The sequence below is a fragment of the Lates calcarifer genome, linkage group LG4 (assembly GCF_001640805.2).
Source record: "Lates calcarifer isolate ASB-BC8 linkage group LG4, TLL_Latcal_v3, whole genome shotgun sequence".
Classification (NCBI taxonomy): domain Eukaryota; kingdom Metazoa; phylum Chordata; class Actinopteri; family Centropomidae; genus Lates; species Lates calcarifer.
The window spans coordinates 22,961,307-22,980,934 of NC_066836.1; the positions used below are offsets into that span (position 1 = coordinate 22,961,307).

The 19,628-nt window shown below is 39.7% G+C and overlaps 1 protein-coding gene across 1 annotated transcript in view; it reads left to right on the forward strand.

Annotated features, from left to right (window-relative positions):
• Window positions 1-19,628, forward strand: part of tox (thymocyte selection-associated high mobility group box) — a 39,470-nt gene that overhangs the window by 6,526 nt on the left and 13,316 nt on the right. Inside the window, exons 2-4 of the mRNA XM_018695910.2 lie at window positions 8,648-8,713; window positions 13,231-13,341; window positions 17,031-17,315. Coding sequence (XP_018551426.1) covers window positions 8,648-8,713; window positions 13,231-13,341; window positions 17,031-17,315 — 462 coding nt within the window. The remainder of the gene's footprint in view (window positions 1-8,647; window positions 8,714-13,230; window positions 13,342-17,030; window positions 17,316-19,628) is intronic.

A 19,628-nucleotide genomic window follows, 5' to 3' on the forward strand; every position in this document is an offset into this window, starting at 1 on the left:
CAGCCAGTTAAAAAGATATACAGTATATCTACAGTTATCTTATTCTCTTTGGCTCCTGTCCAGTGTTTTTTTTTTTTTTTTGTAGCACATACTGCTTTTGTCTCCTCCTACAGTTTTCCGAAGTGTCGGCATCTCATCTCATTATCTATCAGAACACAACCAGTCAATCTGTCTGTCCGTCTGTCTGTGTTGGCTGTCATTCCTGCTACAGAACATCTTGCCAGACTCCCCTCAGCCCCCACCCACCTCTAACGCTCACTGTTGCTTGTATGTCAATGTGGCTGAAGGTGTTTCAGTTGGTTGAATTGTGGGGACGGAGTGACGAGGGATTCCTGGTTGGTGGGGGGATGCCAAATGGAACAGATGGGTGGAAATAGAGCACTGCCAGATGAGACTAATTATCAGGATTTAGTTTCCAAAACAAACATATTGCAATCAAATCACATACTGCAATCATTGCTGTATTGTTTTGTGTGTATGTGTGTGTACTGTATTAGCAACAATGGCTTGGATCAATTAACTGGTGGTGGAAGAGATTGGATCAGTTCCTGAGGCATTATTCAGGAGCTGTTGGCATCCTTTTATTTCTTTCATTTATTTTTTATTTTTTTGCACTCAGTGTTGTTCCCAATCAGACAGTCATAGATATTGCAGTGAAGTGCTAATTACTGTGGATAGATTGAAATAAATTTGTCACATTTGAAATGTGTAAACTTGTGTCTGTTGACCCTTTTTCCTTCTGCTGTCAGAAACTATTTTTGGCTTCAAAAAACTTTTCTGCTAATCTGTGGTTTATCTGCTTCTTCTGTTCACTATATACAATACAGTGAATTTTAACAGCTCTCATATCCTACAAAGATGGGCCTCATACAACATTTCCTGTCTTAAACTTATCTTAGTTTTTCCTTTTTCAAGTTGTATTGAGCAAACTTCTGTCTTGTTTCATCCAGATAAAAAACACCTGTGTATTTGGAGGAGTGCATTTATGATCACTAGCATAATTGATGCCCCCAAATTCCCATGGAAGGCCTCCTGCTGTGGAGCCTCGAGTCCTGCTGTCTGAAATGAACAGACTAAAGGTTTAACAGTGTCAGACGTGTCCTCAGAGCAGCTCTCTGCTGTGACAGAAATAAAGAGACAATGGTTTCACATCACGTCAGAGACCAAAACATGTCATTCATGGTTAAATGAAAGTGGTCCATGAGTTGAGGTGAGACAGTATAACTTTTGCAACAGTGGCTCCTGCTGCCACAAGTGCTACAGGACACTGGCGCATTAAATTAGTTCGTTAGTCTCATACTTTATCTCAATAAAAACCAGCAACTAGGCTGTCTACCCATGTCAAGTCAGCATGTGGTTAATCTGATTACCATGACCAAAAACATGAACCCACAGCAGCTGTGTGATAAAATGTAGCTTCACGCTGACTGAGTTACTAGCAACAGGGAAAGGTCTTCCCTTGGCAGCACTGACTACTCAAGCTGCAGCATGTAGCTTAGCTCTGTTGATGACCAGCTCAGTTCCTAATATAGTGTTGCTGTCCCTGACAAGTTGACAAAAACAGTAACTTTACTGAGCAGAATGTGGGAGCTGCTGGAATACCACTGCCTTGATTGGTCAATGTGTTTGCGTTAATTATTCCGATCCATTACATTAGTAAAGGTACCACTCAATAGCACAAACTAACAGATGGAGACAGTGGTATTCCAATTTACACCACTGATAAACTATTAGCAAGTTAGACAGACAAACCATGACACTCTCCCCCACATCATGCACTGAAGGCACTGTCACTGCCCTCTGCCATGTTTTCACTGACTCAGAACAAAGCCGCGTTGCATACAGCACCTGCTTGCCTGTTGATGCCGGACAATATTTACAGGGAGTTTTTCAAAGTGTGGTCATCAAACACCATTTTAATGATGATTATGATCGTTCCTAGTGGCTATAATATGTGTTTACTTTCAGACTCATAAATGACTGTTTGAAATGATTCATATAAAAATCATGTTCAGGAGGAGGAGGAGGAGGCTAGCACCAGCTGTCCTGATATACACTGTTCTACATGAATCCTCATTTCTCCAGATCTCTGCAGCTGAGGTGGTGAATAAAAAAGTTATCAGGACTCATAGAGCCACAATAGCCACGTGTGCGAATACGCCGGGATGAAATGTGCCAGAATTTTACTTTAATATTTTGATGAAGCTGTTTCTCCGGTTCAGTGAACTTAACTCAGTTAGTTTCACATTTTCAAAACTCATGAAACAAAATTAAACTATTAAACCGGAGCTCAGTTAACTAACTTGGCACTTAGGTTTCTAATTTGAACGAAGTTAAACTGATTTACAGTGTACAGGGTTGAGGTCAGTACAGTATAACCAGTAAAGGTTGGTTTATATTGTTGTCACGGTGACAGAGATAAGACAGATAAACACAGCTGTGTGACTCTCTCTGAAACACACACACACACAGTCACCCATAAGTCTTCTTCTCTCTTTCTCCATCTATTTCTCACTGTACAGACATGTAATTTATGTCCCCTGATTCACTTTAGAGTCAATAGAAATCCATTCAGTCCAGTCCAGCCAAATAGTTTCACACGCCACCCAAAACCATGAGGGATTTAAAAAAAAAAAAAAGTGGACAGCAGCAGTTTAACTGTGTGAGACAGCTTCACAGCCGGAGGAGACATCATGTTTCTGTAACACAGGCTTCAGGTGAGGACGAGGAGACAATATGCTGACGTCAGAACTTTTACCACAGTTCATTTATTTATATTTTTAACCTCTATGAAGTGGAAGTAGACTATGCTGTCTTCTGTTCAAGTTAAAGTCATTCTACATTTTAAAAACTCATTTTCAACTAAGAAAATTCCAACGATCTGATCCAAAGATCAGATAATTCCTCTTTTTTTGTGAGTCTTTAGTCTCTTCAGTATCTCACTGGCAGATTTTTTTCACTTGATGTTTAGATTTAATACATAGTGACTTACGTTACTTTTGTATTTTGTGTAAATCCTAATGATCGCTCCAATTTAGTTCAAGAGGAAATTTACTGACATTCACCCCCCCCACCCACACACAGTATCACTCTCTCCTTTTAAATCCTTTCTTTACCTCTTTCTCCATTACCTCATCAACTACGTCATTTTTCCCAACCTCTCTTTTGGTCTCGTCCTCACTCCATTCCCTTCTTTTTCTCAATACACTGTATCTCTCTCTTTTCCTTTGTCCTTGTCTGTCATCCTAATAGTCTCTCTCCCCCTGTCTTCCCCCTTCCTCCACCCTGATCCACTTAGCTGGCTGCTTGTTATTCAAACCTTTGCTTTACACACACACACACACACACACACACACACACGTGAAGAGAGCAAGCAGCCAGGGAAAGAGAGAGAAAGAGAGAGAGGGGGTAATTTGGTTTGACTACAAACCTTGCCATCCTTTTAAGTTCTCTTACTGTAAGGTTTGACAGACACACACACACACACACACACAGACAGACAGACAGACACATGCAGGCAGAGAGACACACACACACTCAGATACTGAGAAGTCTATTATTCTGTAGACCTGTCATGTTTCTATCATTATCTTGTACAGTAGCTGTGGGTTACAACATTAATATATGTATAAATGTGTAATTTGTTTGTTTTGGAACTTTTACCAGCACAATTAACATTAATGACACTTTTTAACATTAAAGCATCAACATGATGGTAATAGGGGTTTTCCTGTCTCTGCGGCACTACCTTCAAGTGTGATCTACTGAACCCTGATTTATGAACTGAATGGAAAACAAATTTAAACATTGCTGCACCAGATTAGGCAGATGAGGCCATCTGCCTAATCTGACTATGTGATGTTTTAACTCTGTGATGAAAATATGACATCAGGCTTTTTTGGTGTTAGAGCATGTGCAGATATTACATTTGAAGCGGTTGTGTCTAGAAGGTGGAAAAACAGTAAATATTAGACAGAAGATGTACCTCATCTGTCAAGATGATAGAATATGAAACAGGCATGCACCATCCATTGCACTGCACACATCAAAACGTCAGGAGAAAAGCCAGTAGCTAGCCTGCTAACTGCCGTGGCTCACACACTGTTGGGTGTTGCAACTGTATGCAAACATGTGGTTGAAGCATTTATTTAAATGCTGTAATGAGTGGCAGAGTTTTGTTGCTGCATTGAATTAAAATTATTAGTCCTACTTCTTGTCTTATTGCTGCTATTATTATTACTATTTTAACTGTCATTACCATTGTAGCTATTGTTACTATTATTAAAACCACTTTGCATCTCTATGTAGAATCTGCCATGGATAACATTAAACCATTTGCTATATGGCTACACAGCAAATAATATATTCATATATTTTCATACTTTGTTTCAAGACAATTATTTATCTAATATATTTAAAGACAACCATTCATTTCTGATTTGCTGCTATTTGGAAATGTTGCTGAACTAAGTTTTGTTGGATAGTTTTCTCAGTGCAATGACAATAAACAGTAATATCTAACTAAACAGCTGACCTCATCAGCTACAGACAAATGAACCAGCAGTGTTTCCTTCAGCTTGAGTTATTGCACTGCACATCAACACTGATTTCCTCTTTTCTTCCTAATTAATAAACCAGTGCAGTTACAACAAACTGGGACTCAATTTTCTTAATGTCATTTTTTTAAATGTCTCTATTATTAATGTAACACAAAGTAAACTCCATTCATCTATATTATGGTGAAATTTCAGACATTGATATCTCAAATGGCCACATACCATCAGGGAGCAGCAAGAACATTTTCATTTTTACTTTCCTCTATTTATTTGGAGATAGACCTCTGGATCCTGCTGCCTGATGGCCACAGTGATTTGATAAAGTCAAAGTAAAGGAGCTACAGTCTGCGGTTTGATCAGTGTGAGACTGTGTCTGAAAGTGTGACAGTTGGTAATGCTGTGATACTGAAGGAGACTAAGCTGAGCTCTGGTAGTGGGAGCTCAGCTCTGGTCGGCTCCAGCCCAGTTTAACCCCAGGATGACAGGAACACATTAGCCACTTAGCTTAGCATCTAAAAATGCTGTTAGTTTAAGATGACATCTGTCAGTGTATCTGCCAATATGTAGCTGTGTTTTAAAAACTACAGGTTTGTTGTTTGTGTGTGTTGTTTTGCATAAAACCGCAGAACTAGACTTTATAGATCATCTTTTGTCTTTGGGGCATCAACATCAGGCTGAGGGTATTCTACAGACCTAAGCAGGAAAAGCTCCATTTGGTTGTGCTAGTGTGAAGGAGCAGTGGTGTAGGATCTGAACTGAGACAGGACCCCCCCCCATTAGCTCTCAGACAGATCAGACAGACATATGGAATCCTCTGCTCTCACCTGTTATTGTTTCATATGTGGATCTGTTCCACGTTAGGGAAAAAAATAGCTGTTAAATCTACAAGCCAACAAACTGTGTGTGTGTGTGTGTGTGTGTGTGTGTGTGTGTGTGTGTGTGTGTTAGGTCCATCACAACACTGTTTTGGCTTTCTGTTGACTCTGTAAACCTACACCTCATTTGCATAATACCCAACAGCTGGCGAATGGATAGGGCAGTTACACCTGTCTGTCCACCTGCATGTCTGTGTGTATGTGTACGAGACACAGTGCTTTACTTCCACCCACCTGTTCAAACTCTTGTGTGTGTATGTTTGTCAACCAAGACAATGATTATGTACCCAGGACAGCACTGTTATTTGAATATGTTTTATGGATTCAAATATTTAGTTTTCCTAGTGTTGGATATGGGTTTGGCCAGTGATGGGTACAGCAGCTGATATTACTGTTTTGACTAAAGCTACCAATACTGGTGCCAGGATTCACTGCCTTTAATTTTGATACTAGTACTACTTAATAGAATAATTGATAAGGCAATAATTTTGATAAAGATAAATATTTATCAAGTAAAATACCAAACATGTGCTGGTTACAAAGATGTCCTATCTTTTGAAATGTAAGGCTTGTGGTTCTTTGAGCCTTTGCCAGATCAGTGAAGCCTCCAGCTTTATAAAAACCTTAATAAAGAGCAGAAGGCTGACCCGGGTGGAGACTGTTTCAACAAGTAAACTTTGACTGATTCAGCTGCTGCTGGAGGCAGACATTGCTCTTAAGCTCATAGTACACTTAAAATGAAGCAGTGGTGGTTCCAATAAGTTTCATGAGTATGAACGTCATCTGCTGTGAGTGTTTTGTCATCTCTGTATTAGACCTGCTGTATGTGAACATGTGGAAAATAACAATATACACACCATGAATAAAAAGGAAACCTGAGAATATAGCATCAGGAAAATGTCATCTACATCAAGAGAAAATGATATAGGTGAGAAGAGGGACAGAAGAAAGGTGACTATAGAAATGACACAAATCAGTTAAATTTATTTGTGTTTAGGTCTTATTTTCTATTTAAACATTAGCCCTCATTTTACATCAAACACCACTTGACAAAGAACAGTGGTGTCTGTGATAAAAGTATAGACTTGAAGAAAAACAATAAAACGTTGAAGAAAAGGTAGTTTTATGTTCTGAAGAGATGCTCTTCTCCTGCTACAGTGGTTAGGAGGCTCTCATTAATCTTGTTACGATGCTCTGGGAAACACCTCTTAAGCTTAACAAGCATTTGCAACAAGGTTCATTGTGTACTGCATAGTATACACTGCACAGTATATGCTTTGTGCTATAAGCAAGATCATTTCCTGTTTTGCACCAACAGAGAATGATGTAACATGTAACATGTTTAGTATACATACTGAGAATTTGAGTATAGTAATACTCCTCCAGAGGAAGTCCAATAAACCTCCCTCATTCAAGTGCTGGGTGGAAGATGTGACACAATAGAAACAGCACAAGAGAAACTTTGTATGACTTGGTCAAGATTTGTGGAATATGTGGAAATTCTGTCCTGCTGGAACCTCTAACACTCCCCAGTGCTGTTTCTTTCCTCCATTTCCTTTCTTTGTTCTGTGTTACATTTTAGGTGTGAGTTATGAGATGTATACATCTTATATACTAATGTACATTAGTATGATTGTGTAATTAAATCTATAATTTACTGTGTATATTTATTTTGACACATATTGTGATGTAACCATTTTAGTAGGAATTTTAAAATTTCATTTTGACTGAATAAATATGAAAAAGAAGATGATGTGATTTTAGCTGAGGTCAGGAGAAGATGATTTATAGGCCAGGGTGTCTCTAACATCACAGTGCTTCATTTCTATTTTCATTTATAATTATGTCATAATTATAATAAACTTCATCAAAAAATTGCTGCTCCTTTGAACTGGATATTACACTTGGCCATATTGCAATAATATTTTGATTAATTGTTGAGCCCTAAAAGGAAGCAGTTTGCATGATGCTGTCGCAATCCAAACTGTCTCTACTTGATCTGAATAGCTGCATTTGAAGGTGGAGTAAAAAACTGTTACACAGAGGGAAGAGATGCCACATCATTTAAATATGGAGATGAGAGTACTTATTTCCAGTCAGTCTTTCCAGGAAGACATTATTAGAGTTGCACTTTTCACATGAAAAGTTGTGAAAGAGAATGACAGAGGGAAAACTAAAGAGAGAAGTTCAGTCCCAGGCTCCTTTCTCACCTCTGCACAGCTGCTTATTCATGGTCTGAGTTTGAAGAATTGGTTGTGATGTTTCACAACCATTTATGTATATATATATATATGTGTGTGTGTGTGTGTGTGTGATAGATAGATAGATGTGTGTGTTCTCTCTGTGATTCCAGCTGGAATTTGTTTAGCAGCACAATATACTTTCAGACCAGTTGTGTTTTTATTATCCTGACTGGGTTCAGTCATTAGTTACTCATGGTCCCCACAGCACTAGTCCTACTGTAGGTGGGTATGGTTTCAGAGGAGATGCAACACAGTATCTGCAATGTCTGAGTTGATCCTGACATCTAAGATTCTGTAAATACAGTAAACCTTCATCTGACCAATAGATAGTTGGTATAAAGTAACCTCATCCAGGGCTGGGCAATAAAACAGTATCATTTTACATGATTATTCTAAATGATTGATGAAGTATAACAAATGATTGCTAAATGTTCAGTATATTTAATTTCCATGCTTAGACAGTATGCACAGAAATGAATCAGGAGCTCACACAGGAGTGAGGTGTATTGCATCAGATTAGTTAGATTAGTTAGGTTAGTTTAGATTAGTTAGGTTAGATTTCGTCATTAGAATTGTTTTGAATGTTCTACCTGAGATTTGTGAAATGCTCACTGTTTGTCAAGTATTTGTCATTTTCTGACCATAAAGAAAACTTCAGTTTTCACTCAGCCTTTAAACTTGAAGAAATCATTTTTATTCATTATCATGATAATTATGGGTATCAGCTGATCTGAAAGTTTTTATAATGATCAGCTATGGTAAGTCTGTTCACAACCTTTTATCACTTGTTAGGCCACAAGCAGGATTTTCAGTGTCTGGAGGAGATGGCACACAGAGAGTGGACTGACTGCTACCCAGTAATCTGTTACCTCCATCTCCACTTATTGTCTCCTTACTTACCTCTGTGTTGGTTTTGATTATAGTTTATTGACACTGTTGAGACGCTGTTGTTCTTGTTTTTTGTTCCCACCAGCTGGATGGGGACAACATGTTCCTGGGTATGCCAGAAGCAGGCCTTGACTTCACCTCAACCAATCAGGTTTGTGTTTATATATGTGTATTGCTTTACTCATTTGTGTGTGTACGTTTGTGTACGAGTGAGAGAGAGAGAGTCATGTTAAGTTGTTTCTCTGACATTTCCTTGGTTCTAATTGCATTCAGCTCTTTTCTAAGAAAAAGAAGAAATGACTTGTCAAAGTGTTTCTGCAGTGGATGTTCTGCATCTTGTGAAAAGTTTTCCCATTACCATGTAGATGTGAAACAAATTGTTACAGTATTAACAAATAAACAGTCACATTCATACATGTTTATTAAATCCATTTTTCACACTGATGATTTTAGCAGAAAATTCCTTTATATTCTCTTCCTGCTAATATGGTTAAGGCAAGTGAGGAGGGTCTGTTAATATTTAGCTCCTACATACAACACAACATACAAATCATGTTGTCGGTAGACACATTAGACATGATTTGTGAGGTTTTACCAAACTAGTCTCTGGTGTAAATCTGCTATCATAGACTTTATTATTCCTGACAGTTAGAAACTCCATTCAGACCTGTTGTATTTAGGGACACTCTGATGAAGAACCCAGTTATTCAGCTGCACTGTACCTGCCAGGTGGAGAGGAGAATAAATGCTGCTCTCATGTTCAGATTCAGTTTACACTGTAATGCGTGAATGATATTCACATCAGATTTTTGTTGATGCTTACTTTGTAATCATTTGATCATGTCCCACTGTGTCTTTGAGCTGACCTTTAGCTATTTCCATCTCCACAGTTATTTCCAGTTGCATCAAGCAAACTTTTCCTCCCATCCTCTTGCACAAATCAATATCACTTACTGCACTCAACCTGAGGCACAGAAAGCATTACAATGATTTTCTGTCTCTAGTTTTTCTCATTTCTTATCACAGAGAGAGAGATACTGTACTGTTATGGAGGATCATCCAGCACTATGCATGGATCCTCACAGGAGTTACTTTTCCGTGTGGTATATGATAGTGCACTGAATATCTTTGAAGTGAAGACTGTTTTAGGTCAGATTACACATGACATGTGAAAAGGTCCCTTTCAAGTTTGTGATTTTTGCATTTTACTTTTACTTTTAATTTTCTGATGTGACATAAACAAAATGATCAATTAATTAATTGGAGAAAAATGTGTGGTAATGGACTGGAAAATTTCATAAAGTGAGATTTAGGTTTAAGCATAGTTGGTAGTGTATGTACAGCTGTCCAGTTATCTTGCCTCAGTGTGTTGACCAACACATCAAAGATCAGCTGTTATTAGATTACTCAGTAACAGCCCTAGAGCAGCACTATGCAGTAAACACACTGCATACATTCATATACTGTATGTGGATGGACCTGCATTCAGTATGTGGTGTCCAGAGGTCTAGTGAAGCCTCTAGAGAGTAAGATGTGTGTTTGTGAGTACAGAATTACCTCACCACCAAGCAAAGCCCATATTAATAAGACACACCACTAGAGATACATTATTCATAGGGCACAATATAGAGAATATTGTGTGGTATAGGAACCTCTGATTTGATGTTTTATTCATAGTGTTGTGCTGTAAGATGATGGAGAGTGGGGTGTGGAATAAGAATTTATGGCTTTGTAAGTATCATAGCTTCCATAAAGTCAGATGTTGTTGCGCGGAATGTGACCAGTTTTAGTTCAGTCTGACCCTCGTCCTTGTCATTTTTGGAATTGTTATTGGAGCTGCAGTGTGGTATTAATGTGTTAAAGCTGAAATAGGGAGGCTAGAGACAGAAAGGGAGGGGAAGCACTATCTCGAAAGGTGGAAAGGTTCAGTGGAACATTAACTGGACCCAATGCAGAATGTGTAGGTTTGTAATTTAGAAGCCACATTCTGCATCAGACAGTTAGTTCATGCATGAAGTCAACTTTGGTCTGCTCTGACATGTCTGGTTTCCTTTATGGGGAGACAGAGGGAGTCCACTGTTACGGTCCCTGTCTGCAGTCTTTTGTCATGCACATGTGCACTTGTAAAAAGCCGATTAGAAACCTGTCTATGTGTATACATGGCAGAGAAATCTGTGTTTCTCCAGGAGTAATCTACCCAAGGGAGTGAGGTTTGTCCAATCCCCTACCCTGATCACAGAAACCAGGTTTCTGGTTTACATGACAGTTAAGAAATCAGCTTACTGGAGAGAGCCAGCTGTAACCTGGTTACTTAAGTGCGTGTAAACACAGTCAATTATGTTTTTATGTGTTTATCTTTCTTCCGTCATTGCAGCTGTGCAGTACTCAATATGACCTTTTCTTATCAAGGACTGTGGAGGGATTGAACAAGCAAATTATTTACTCTCTCTCTTCCTCCCTCTCTCTCTTTCTCTCTCTCTCTCTCTCTAAATAGCACTCTGACTCATTTCATTGCTCTGTCTTTCTGTTAACTCAGTTCATTTTGTAGCTGTTTGTTGGTGTAAAAGTAAACGCAATATTATGCATCCATAAAGACGAACTGTCACTCTGAGCTGTGTGTGGGAGGCTGTATGTTGTTAACTCATGATGCTTTACACAGAAGTTTATGGAGTGCTGCCTCCAGGATTGTTTGGTCTAGTAGGTGGCTCAGGCAGCATGCTGGTTAGCTTAGTACACTGTTAGTGTGAATATTAGCTTAGCAGGCTAGTTAGGTGGATAAGAGTGGATGCTTGTTACTTGCTAAGAATGTAACCTGTTATAGAGGGTGGTGTTGAGTGTGTTGGCGCAGGTTAAGATGGGGGTGGTTCTGGGATGCTGAAACACACTGTTGAACCTTGTCCTGCAGAGTTACCTGCACACACAAATTATGTTGATACCATGTTCCTTTATTTGGTGAGACAGGTCAAGAGCCATCATCCATTCAGACAGGTTGTTAGGTAGTGACTATTGGTGAGATTAGTGGAACCAATTATACGGTGATGGTGGCTGGACAACTGAGTGGGCCTGGCACTCAGATTAAGTTGTCTAACAAGCCAGTTGGAACAGCCACTAACCTGAACAAATACAATGCAGACATAAGGGTGGGTCATGTGAACAAGTATCCTCACTTTGCTTGGCTGACGATGGTATTCACTGAGACTTAGGTCATGAGGTCAGAGAGTGACAGGACTAATGAGCAGGCCTTGGCATTCAGATGAAACTTCCTGTCAAGTCGGTCAGGCTGACCACAGCAGCTGAGCTTGCGCAGCAATAATGTAGATATACAGTATATGCTCTTTGCTTAGAGCTACAGTTAAAATCAGCTCAGGGCAAAACATCATTTACCATGAATGCTGGGCTTCTACCAACTTTTTGGAAAATGTACCTGTATGTTAATGACTGTCAAGTGTGGGTGTGCAAGTCTCCTCACCATACGATATTATATTGATTCAATGGACAATGATATTGATGTTTGCCGATATCACAAAGTCTGCTACGATAGTATTTTTAAATTCATTTTGATTCAGGAGCCAGCGATCGATACAAGACGTTATCATCTGCTGATTTAACACAATCACTTCCATTCATATCAAATCACAAAGCGTAACTAAAATATCATTTGACATTTTTATTCCTGAGCTCAAACAGACATTTAAATGAAAAAAAAATCTTCTCTTTTAATAAAAATAGATAATTCCTGTTCACTATAAAGAGCCACATTCTGATATATTGAGCTTCAAATGTTTTACATTCTACAAAAGAAAACTGAAAGAACATTAAATTCCTCTTTGTAACATTAAAGCAGGATATTGTGTAAACCTGAGTATTTTATCTCAAAGTGGCTCACACACAGCGTGCAACTTATCAGTTGACCCGTCCTTTCTCCAAAATCCAAAATGTTACCAGACCTCTGGTTTAATCTCCAGAACGGAGACAATATCTTCACTAAGTTTTTGTTTGGAGGTGTGCGCTCTCAGGTGGAGAAAGACGTGCCAGAAATTTCAAAATAAAGGCGCAAAAGGCTTAAAGGCTTACAAATGATTATATTGTAACAGACTGTGATGTTACACACTGTTAAGTTGAAGTCCTACTATTCCAGGGTTGATGAATATGTCTCCAGCTTAGAGACAGTGAAGCCTGTCTGTCACGTCAGCTGCCTGTGGTTGGCTGGGAGCCGGGAATGGAGATGGTCTTTGGGTCTTTCCACAGAAAAAGAGGCTGAAAGTGTGTCACTGTAAGCAGTTCAGGATTTTTGTTAGTTGTGTCAGCGTTGGCTATGCAGTAGCCCACAGCAGCCTGTGTTACTGCGCTTAATAGAAGTTGTTACAAAATAAGCTAATGTCTCCACACTCTGCTTGACGAGGGATGTTACAACATGTATGACTGATCAATGTTTCCATTTTGGATTGCTGATCATTGAATCTGTGTAACGATGTAGATCGGTGTATCATTACACCCCCACTGTCTGCATATGTGGACCAGAGACTCTCCCTGTCTCTCTCTCTCCCTCTCCCCCTCACTGTTGCTTTGTCCATGCTCCTCTTCATGACCTTTTCATCTGACCTCTGACCTTTTCCTGACCTCTGGGCCCATTTGAACCATTGTTTGTCTTTGTGATTCTTCCCACAGTTTCGTGTGCCACAGCCCCCTCCCCCTCTGTGCAAGGTGCCACCGCCAAACCAGCCCTCACAGCACTGGAGGAGGGACACACACATGACCGACACACACCGTCTGCCTTGGGTGAATGCACACACGCACACACACACACACACACACACACACACACACACACACACACACACAGTCCTGCAAAGGTAATACTGCAGCTCTGCTAGGTGATTTTGTAACAGAGAAACTCACAGACGGTTATAAACAACTGTAACACATTCGATTGTAGTAAATTTACCAGCGGCTCAGGTCCTGTAGTTCTAATCCAGTTCTAGTGGAGTATTTTTGAGCATTAGTACCTAAAAGGTTTTGTACACCTTTTCAAAGTATCATTTCCTGTGTGGTTTTGTGGTTGTGTCATTAACATATTACAGAACCCAGGTGTGCTTTGCGTTGTCTGTCTTTGACCTGCTCTGAGCAGAGCAGACCCAAGCACAAATTACAGTTATCATTCACATAACCTGTGCTGTACTGCTTGATCTCCAAAATATTGAATTTTATTTGAGCAAAAATCTCATCTCATTTAAAGCAACATTATTCAACTGTTTAACCCTCTTACACCATGTAACTTTAGGCTGAGTGGGTACCACCAGCTACATCACACACAGAAGAAGCGAGCTTGGTAATTCTTTCTTTATGATGAATGTTGCGTTTGCTGCCTGAGTGATTGATAAGCTTTGTTTTCTGTAACATTACTGAAGCTAAAATGAACCTGTTAGCTTCCTGGGGTACGCTGCTTCCAGTACTTGCAACCTCTCAGATTCTGAACCCAGAAGATTTTAATAGACCCGTGTCCTGTAATTATAACTCCTGACTGCAGAGGCTGCTGTTATTATTAGCAGCTTTGCCCTTGACCTAAGGCCCTATTTACACTTGTCACTTTATGTCTTGTATCCAGATAAAACCCAGTCCACTCTCTCACCCATACAGATCCTCAGTGGTTGAACTGATCTGGGATCAGAGTAACACTCCAGCAGCACTGTGGGCTGCTGAACCTATTAATTAATCTCCTAATTTAAGTTTCATGTTAGTGGAACCTTCGCTGCTGCTATCACAAGCACAGAAGAGACAGACCATGGATATATTTTAAAAACTGAGACAAATATTGCTTATTTGTATTGGAGAGCAGTTACACCTTTTCATCATCTGGATAAAAAGAGTCAATCTACACAGTTCATAAAATACACACTTTAGACAATTCTGGTCAAATTCACATTCATTTACCCCAGTTCAGACATTTAACCACCACTCTCCTATAAAAAGAAAAAAATCTGCTGCTGATTGTCACACTTTATCCATGTCAGACAGACATGTGCTTTTTCATACAGTATGAAGTTATCATGAACATGGAGTTGTGAGTACAGTTATGTTTGTAATGTGAACACAACATGTGTGAACTTGATGCTGACTGCATTAGTCTTTCTAGAAGCTCCCAGTTGCACAGGGAACAGGCTATTGTACTGACATGAATGGAAGAGCAGAGAGAGGGAGAGAGAAAGGAGTAATTTATGCACAACTTGAAGAAATGATAGAGAGAGTAGACAAGGGAGGGAGAGTGAGAGAGTGAGAGGCAGACAGAAAACAGACAGACAGTGTAATTTATGCAGAGCTGTGTGCTTCCACAGGACACAGTGTCAGAGAGTAGGACCATGAAACAGACTGCTGGACCTGGGTTGTCAGGACCTGAAATACTTCAATTTCTGCATTTCTCTAGTGAGGACAGCAGGGACAGTGGTACATTCTTAAATTAGAGGTGAAAGTTACATGTTCCAGAGGTTGTCTGTTGTCGACCCCTTTAACTGTGATTAAAGGGGAATGCCACCAATTTTACATGTCAGCTTTATGGGAGGTGTAGGATCCACGCATTTTGGACCTCCCACCCGCCCACTTCCCTTCTTTGCCTTTGGTTTGTAGCTCAAAGCCCACTGGTCACGCTGCGGCATAATTAGTGTTATTAAAAATATCAAATGTCAGTTTTATCAAATTGGTTTTGAATGCCTGTTGTTAGAAATGTATCATTTTAACATAGTCCACCACTCAGGTCGTGACAATGATAACATGGTGTCCCACAAAAACACAGAGCAACTGAAGGAGGGAAAACACACTTGCAAACAAAGTGTCTACCATGTCAGGTGTCTGTGAATTGTTGAAAGTCTGCATAAATGAAATGACAAACCTGTTTAATTAACCCTTTCACAAATAGTGGTCACTACAGTGGACAGCTGCTTAAAAAGCTGTTTTCTTGCATATGCATGGGTTTTGATGGTAGAATTGCACATCAGCCACCACATTGGACACTAGAGTGTTTCTCCATACACTTCACCCACAGGCCAGTTAAGTCAGGTGATGGCCAGGGAGTCAGATGATAGATGGACAGAAATGCTGAGCAGTTTAGGAATATCTTGCCAATCCTTCTATAGAAGGAGGAAATTACAATTAAGCATCTGTCCTCTTTTTTGTTTTAAAAAATGTTTGTGTTTTAAGAAAATAAAGTTAATAAAAAGTATTTTTTCATGCCTAAAAAAAGAATAAAAACATTTAGAAAAAAAAAATCCTGACTGAGGAATAACTAATGCAGAAAAGGGTTAAGAGTGGAAAGGTAGATAGGTTTTGATTTGTGTGTAGTTGGGAGATGAAAAGGAAATGTGATGCAAGGTGTTTTTATCATTTTCTCCTATTACACATTTCTGTTTTCTGTTTCCCACATTTTATTTTAAAGTGGTGAAACAGTCAAATTGTGGTTTACCACAGTAGCTGTTAATTACACAGTGAGCATATACATCATATAACTGGATTAATCATACAGCTCATCACTCAGCCCACAAGTCATGCAACTCAGAGACTGCATGTGGGTTTGAGATGGACCAGAAGAGAGTGAGAGAGAATTAAAGAGTGAGAGAGATGAAAGAGAAATTGAAAGATGAGATTAGAAGAGCGAGAGAGCAAAAGAGGGGTGGAAGAAGAAGGCTGGTGAGAAATGAAGAGCAAAAGAGTGTGGCTAGCCAAGCAGAAAAGGCTGTCAGTCTCTATAAAAGATCTCCTCTGTCAGATTAGTATGAGAAGGCTTCTCTAACACTGCCTCGCTCCCTCTCTTTTCACCCTTGTGTCTCTCACTTTTTTCTTGCGTGATTCTTTCCTTCATTTCCCTCTTCATGTCTTCCTCTCATTTGTCTTTGCTTTCAGAATAATTCATTATCATATACAGGGCTGCTCCCGGTTTTCTCTTTGCATGTCAGATTAGCACTGATGTAGTTTTTACACACAAAGACCCGCCTGTGTTTATTCTCTCATGCAAATGACACTTGTACATATAAATTGCTGTGTTGTTCTGTTGCTGAGTGGGTATTTGTTCACAAGGATTTCTTTCAGGCTGGGAATATCATTAGTGATAATTAGTCTGTGATAGACGCTCAGGCTGAGGAAGGAAGACTACATGACACAACACAGAGCTGTAGTTCAGACTGGGTTCAACACTCTGAGGTAGTAGTGATGAGTTTCTCCCTCTCCTCCATCTATCGTCTCTGACAGTAATGTTTGATGACATCTTGGTCTCCTATAGCCCCCTATGTAATTCTCTCTGATTTGAAGGTTTCACTCTGCCAATCCACCACAGCTCAAAGTGCAGGAAATCATGATATGTCAGCTTCCTCAGCTTTGACTCTGTCTCAGACTGTATCAGTAAAGACTCACAATACAGCTATGGGATCTAACAGGTACAGTTCAGTAGGTGTGTTTAACTGTGTGTTTTTGTTTTTCTTTAGTCATACTCCGTGGGTGGTATGGGTGATGAAGACTACAATATCCCACCCATCACTCCCCCCACCCTGCCAGACCACATGATGCCCCCCCATCTCCCTCACGATTCCCCCTCTGGATCGTACCACCCTCTGGACCCTCCCTCCCGCTCAGCTCCACACCACCTCTACCAGCTGCAGGGCATGGATCTGCCCGGCATGCCCGGTGGCCAAGGTGGAGCTGCTATGTTGAACCAGGATGGCGGCACGTTCAGCCCAGACGGCGGCCCGATGACCAGTACGCTGTCTGTGGTGAGTTGTCATAAACAAAGCACACACAGTAATGAACATTTTGCTTTAGTAATTATGACAGCTAAATGAAGCAAGATGGCATGTGGTTTAAAAGTGGGATTTAGCAGACGTGAGCTTTAGTCTGCTAAACACTACATGAGTGAGGGTGGGGTCACAGGTGATTTCAGTAGAACTGGCCAATGAAACATTTTTAGGCTGATATAAACAACTTAAAGATCCCTTCCAGATAGATTTTATGACATGTGAGAATGCATCTGCTTAGAATAATAATTTGCTGTCTGATATGTTTTTCCACAAAACGTTTTTTAACTTCACTGAAAAATCCAAAATCTATGAAATGTAAATATGTTTCATTTCCAAAGCTGAACTTCTGTGTCTGAATTCACTCTGATTCACTGAGGTTCAAAAGTTTTCATTCCTGTCTTTTTATTTACATTCACAACATTTTTTTTATCACCAAATCTTTTCACATGGATTCTGGTGAGAGACAGGTGATGAGAGTTCACGCTGACTGATGTCTTTCTTAATGTTCTCTAAAGTTCAGTTAAATTGGTAGCCAGTGCAGATTAACTTGGATAGCACCTTTCAGATACACAAGTTCTGTACAGCGCATAAGGTAAAGAAATACATTGGAACAGCATTTTTCAACATTGAATTATAAAAGAATGAAACGAAATTCAATTACAGAGAAATAATAGATAAGAAATATAGTTTGAGCGCAGTTAGAGACCTGCAACAAGCCTCAGATTTGAGTATATTTGTGTGTGAAGTGTCTTTGGATGGGGTCATTCCAAAGAGAGCAGCTCCTTCATTGATTTGTGCATAGGTGTCACGTTTTATGTATTTAACCTGGGAAAATAGACTAAGCTTTAATATTTACCATATTTCACACAGCTCAGTACACTCCCACCCCACCCTACCATCTGAGGTCAAAGGTCAGCTCAAAGCTAAAATCTATCTCTGAGTATCAAAATATCAAACCTACTTTTCTCATTGTAAAAACATTTGACCATTGAACTCACGGACACTGAGGTGAATTTAAGCTGCTGCCCCCCAGTGAGGAAACTAAAGCCAACTGTGTTTTATTTTCAGATGGACTATTACTGTGTTTTACTCAAACATACTTTAACTTATTGGAAGGAAATTTGGGGATCTCAGTGAGTGTTCAGATTTGAACTGACAGCCAGCAGATATATTTTAACCATGCTCTTTCATATTTGATTCAGTTGAACTGTGTGAAATAGGATATTGCCCAGGGCAGTGTTATTTGAAAGCCAATCATGGCAGTTGGTCGATGTGACATTTGCCTCATTTTTTAAGTCTTCATTTCACAGTAAAGTGAAAATCTTGCTTTTGGCTGTGACATTTAGACGTGGCTGACTGTGTCATACAGTAAAGACACAGAAGCTCAGACCTGAGACTCACGGTTACTTCAACTGTCATAGAAACTTGTTATTCAGTGGGCTGACAGAGGTGTGTGTGTGTGTATCAGTATCTGTAATAAAGATTTCTCCTATTTTATTAAGAATGAAACTTTTCCCCCCTCCCACTCAGACTCATCTGTCAGTCTGTCTGTCTCTATCTCCATATTAAATCCACCTGCTATAATAAGTCAGTTTGAAACCTCCTGAGAGGCTCTCAGCCTTGACTGTAGCTGAATTAGGTTGACTATTAGACACCATAACACACACCATTTTTTAATCACTTTTAATTAAATTCTGACTATGATTCTGACTAACCTTTCTCACTCTGAAGAGAGGCTCTTATTTTCCATCTCAGCCCTCTCTCTCTCTCTCTCTCACTCACTCTCTCTCTCTCTCTCCCTCTCTCTCCCCCTCTCCAGCTCACTTTTATATTCTCATCCTAACATACATTTACTGCCAGTCTATGAATTATGGTTGCCTAGCAACCATGCCTGCCTCAGCCTAAACAGAGTGGGTAGGGGGCTATGAGGATTGTGTGTGTGTGTGTGTGTGTGTTATTCTTACAGTTAGTACTGAGATGTGTATTGATTTTTTTCTGATTAAAGGCTGTCTATTATTAGGTCAGAAAAGTTTACTTTGTGCTTTTCCTCTGAGTAATTTGTTCAGACTGGGCTCAAACTTACTTCACAATCTAACTACATTAAATAGCAGCTTCCCTTCTGTCTATCAGCTGCTGATGTTAAGATGTTTTCTAGTCTAAAGCTGCCATGCTGGGCTCACTTTCACAGAGGAGCTGAACATCTGTATGGATAAACGGAAAAAACCAACATTTATCAAGAGACAAACCAAGGACATGAATACATTACAATAGTGTATGATGATATTTACC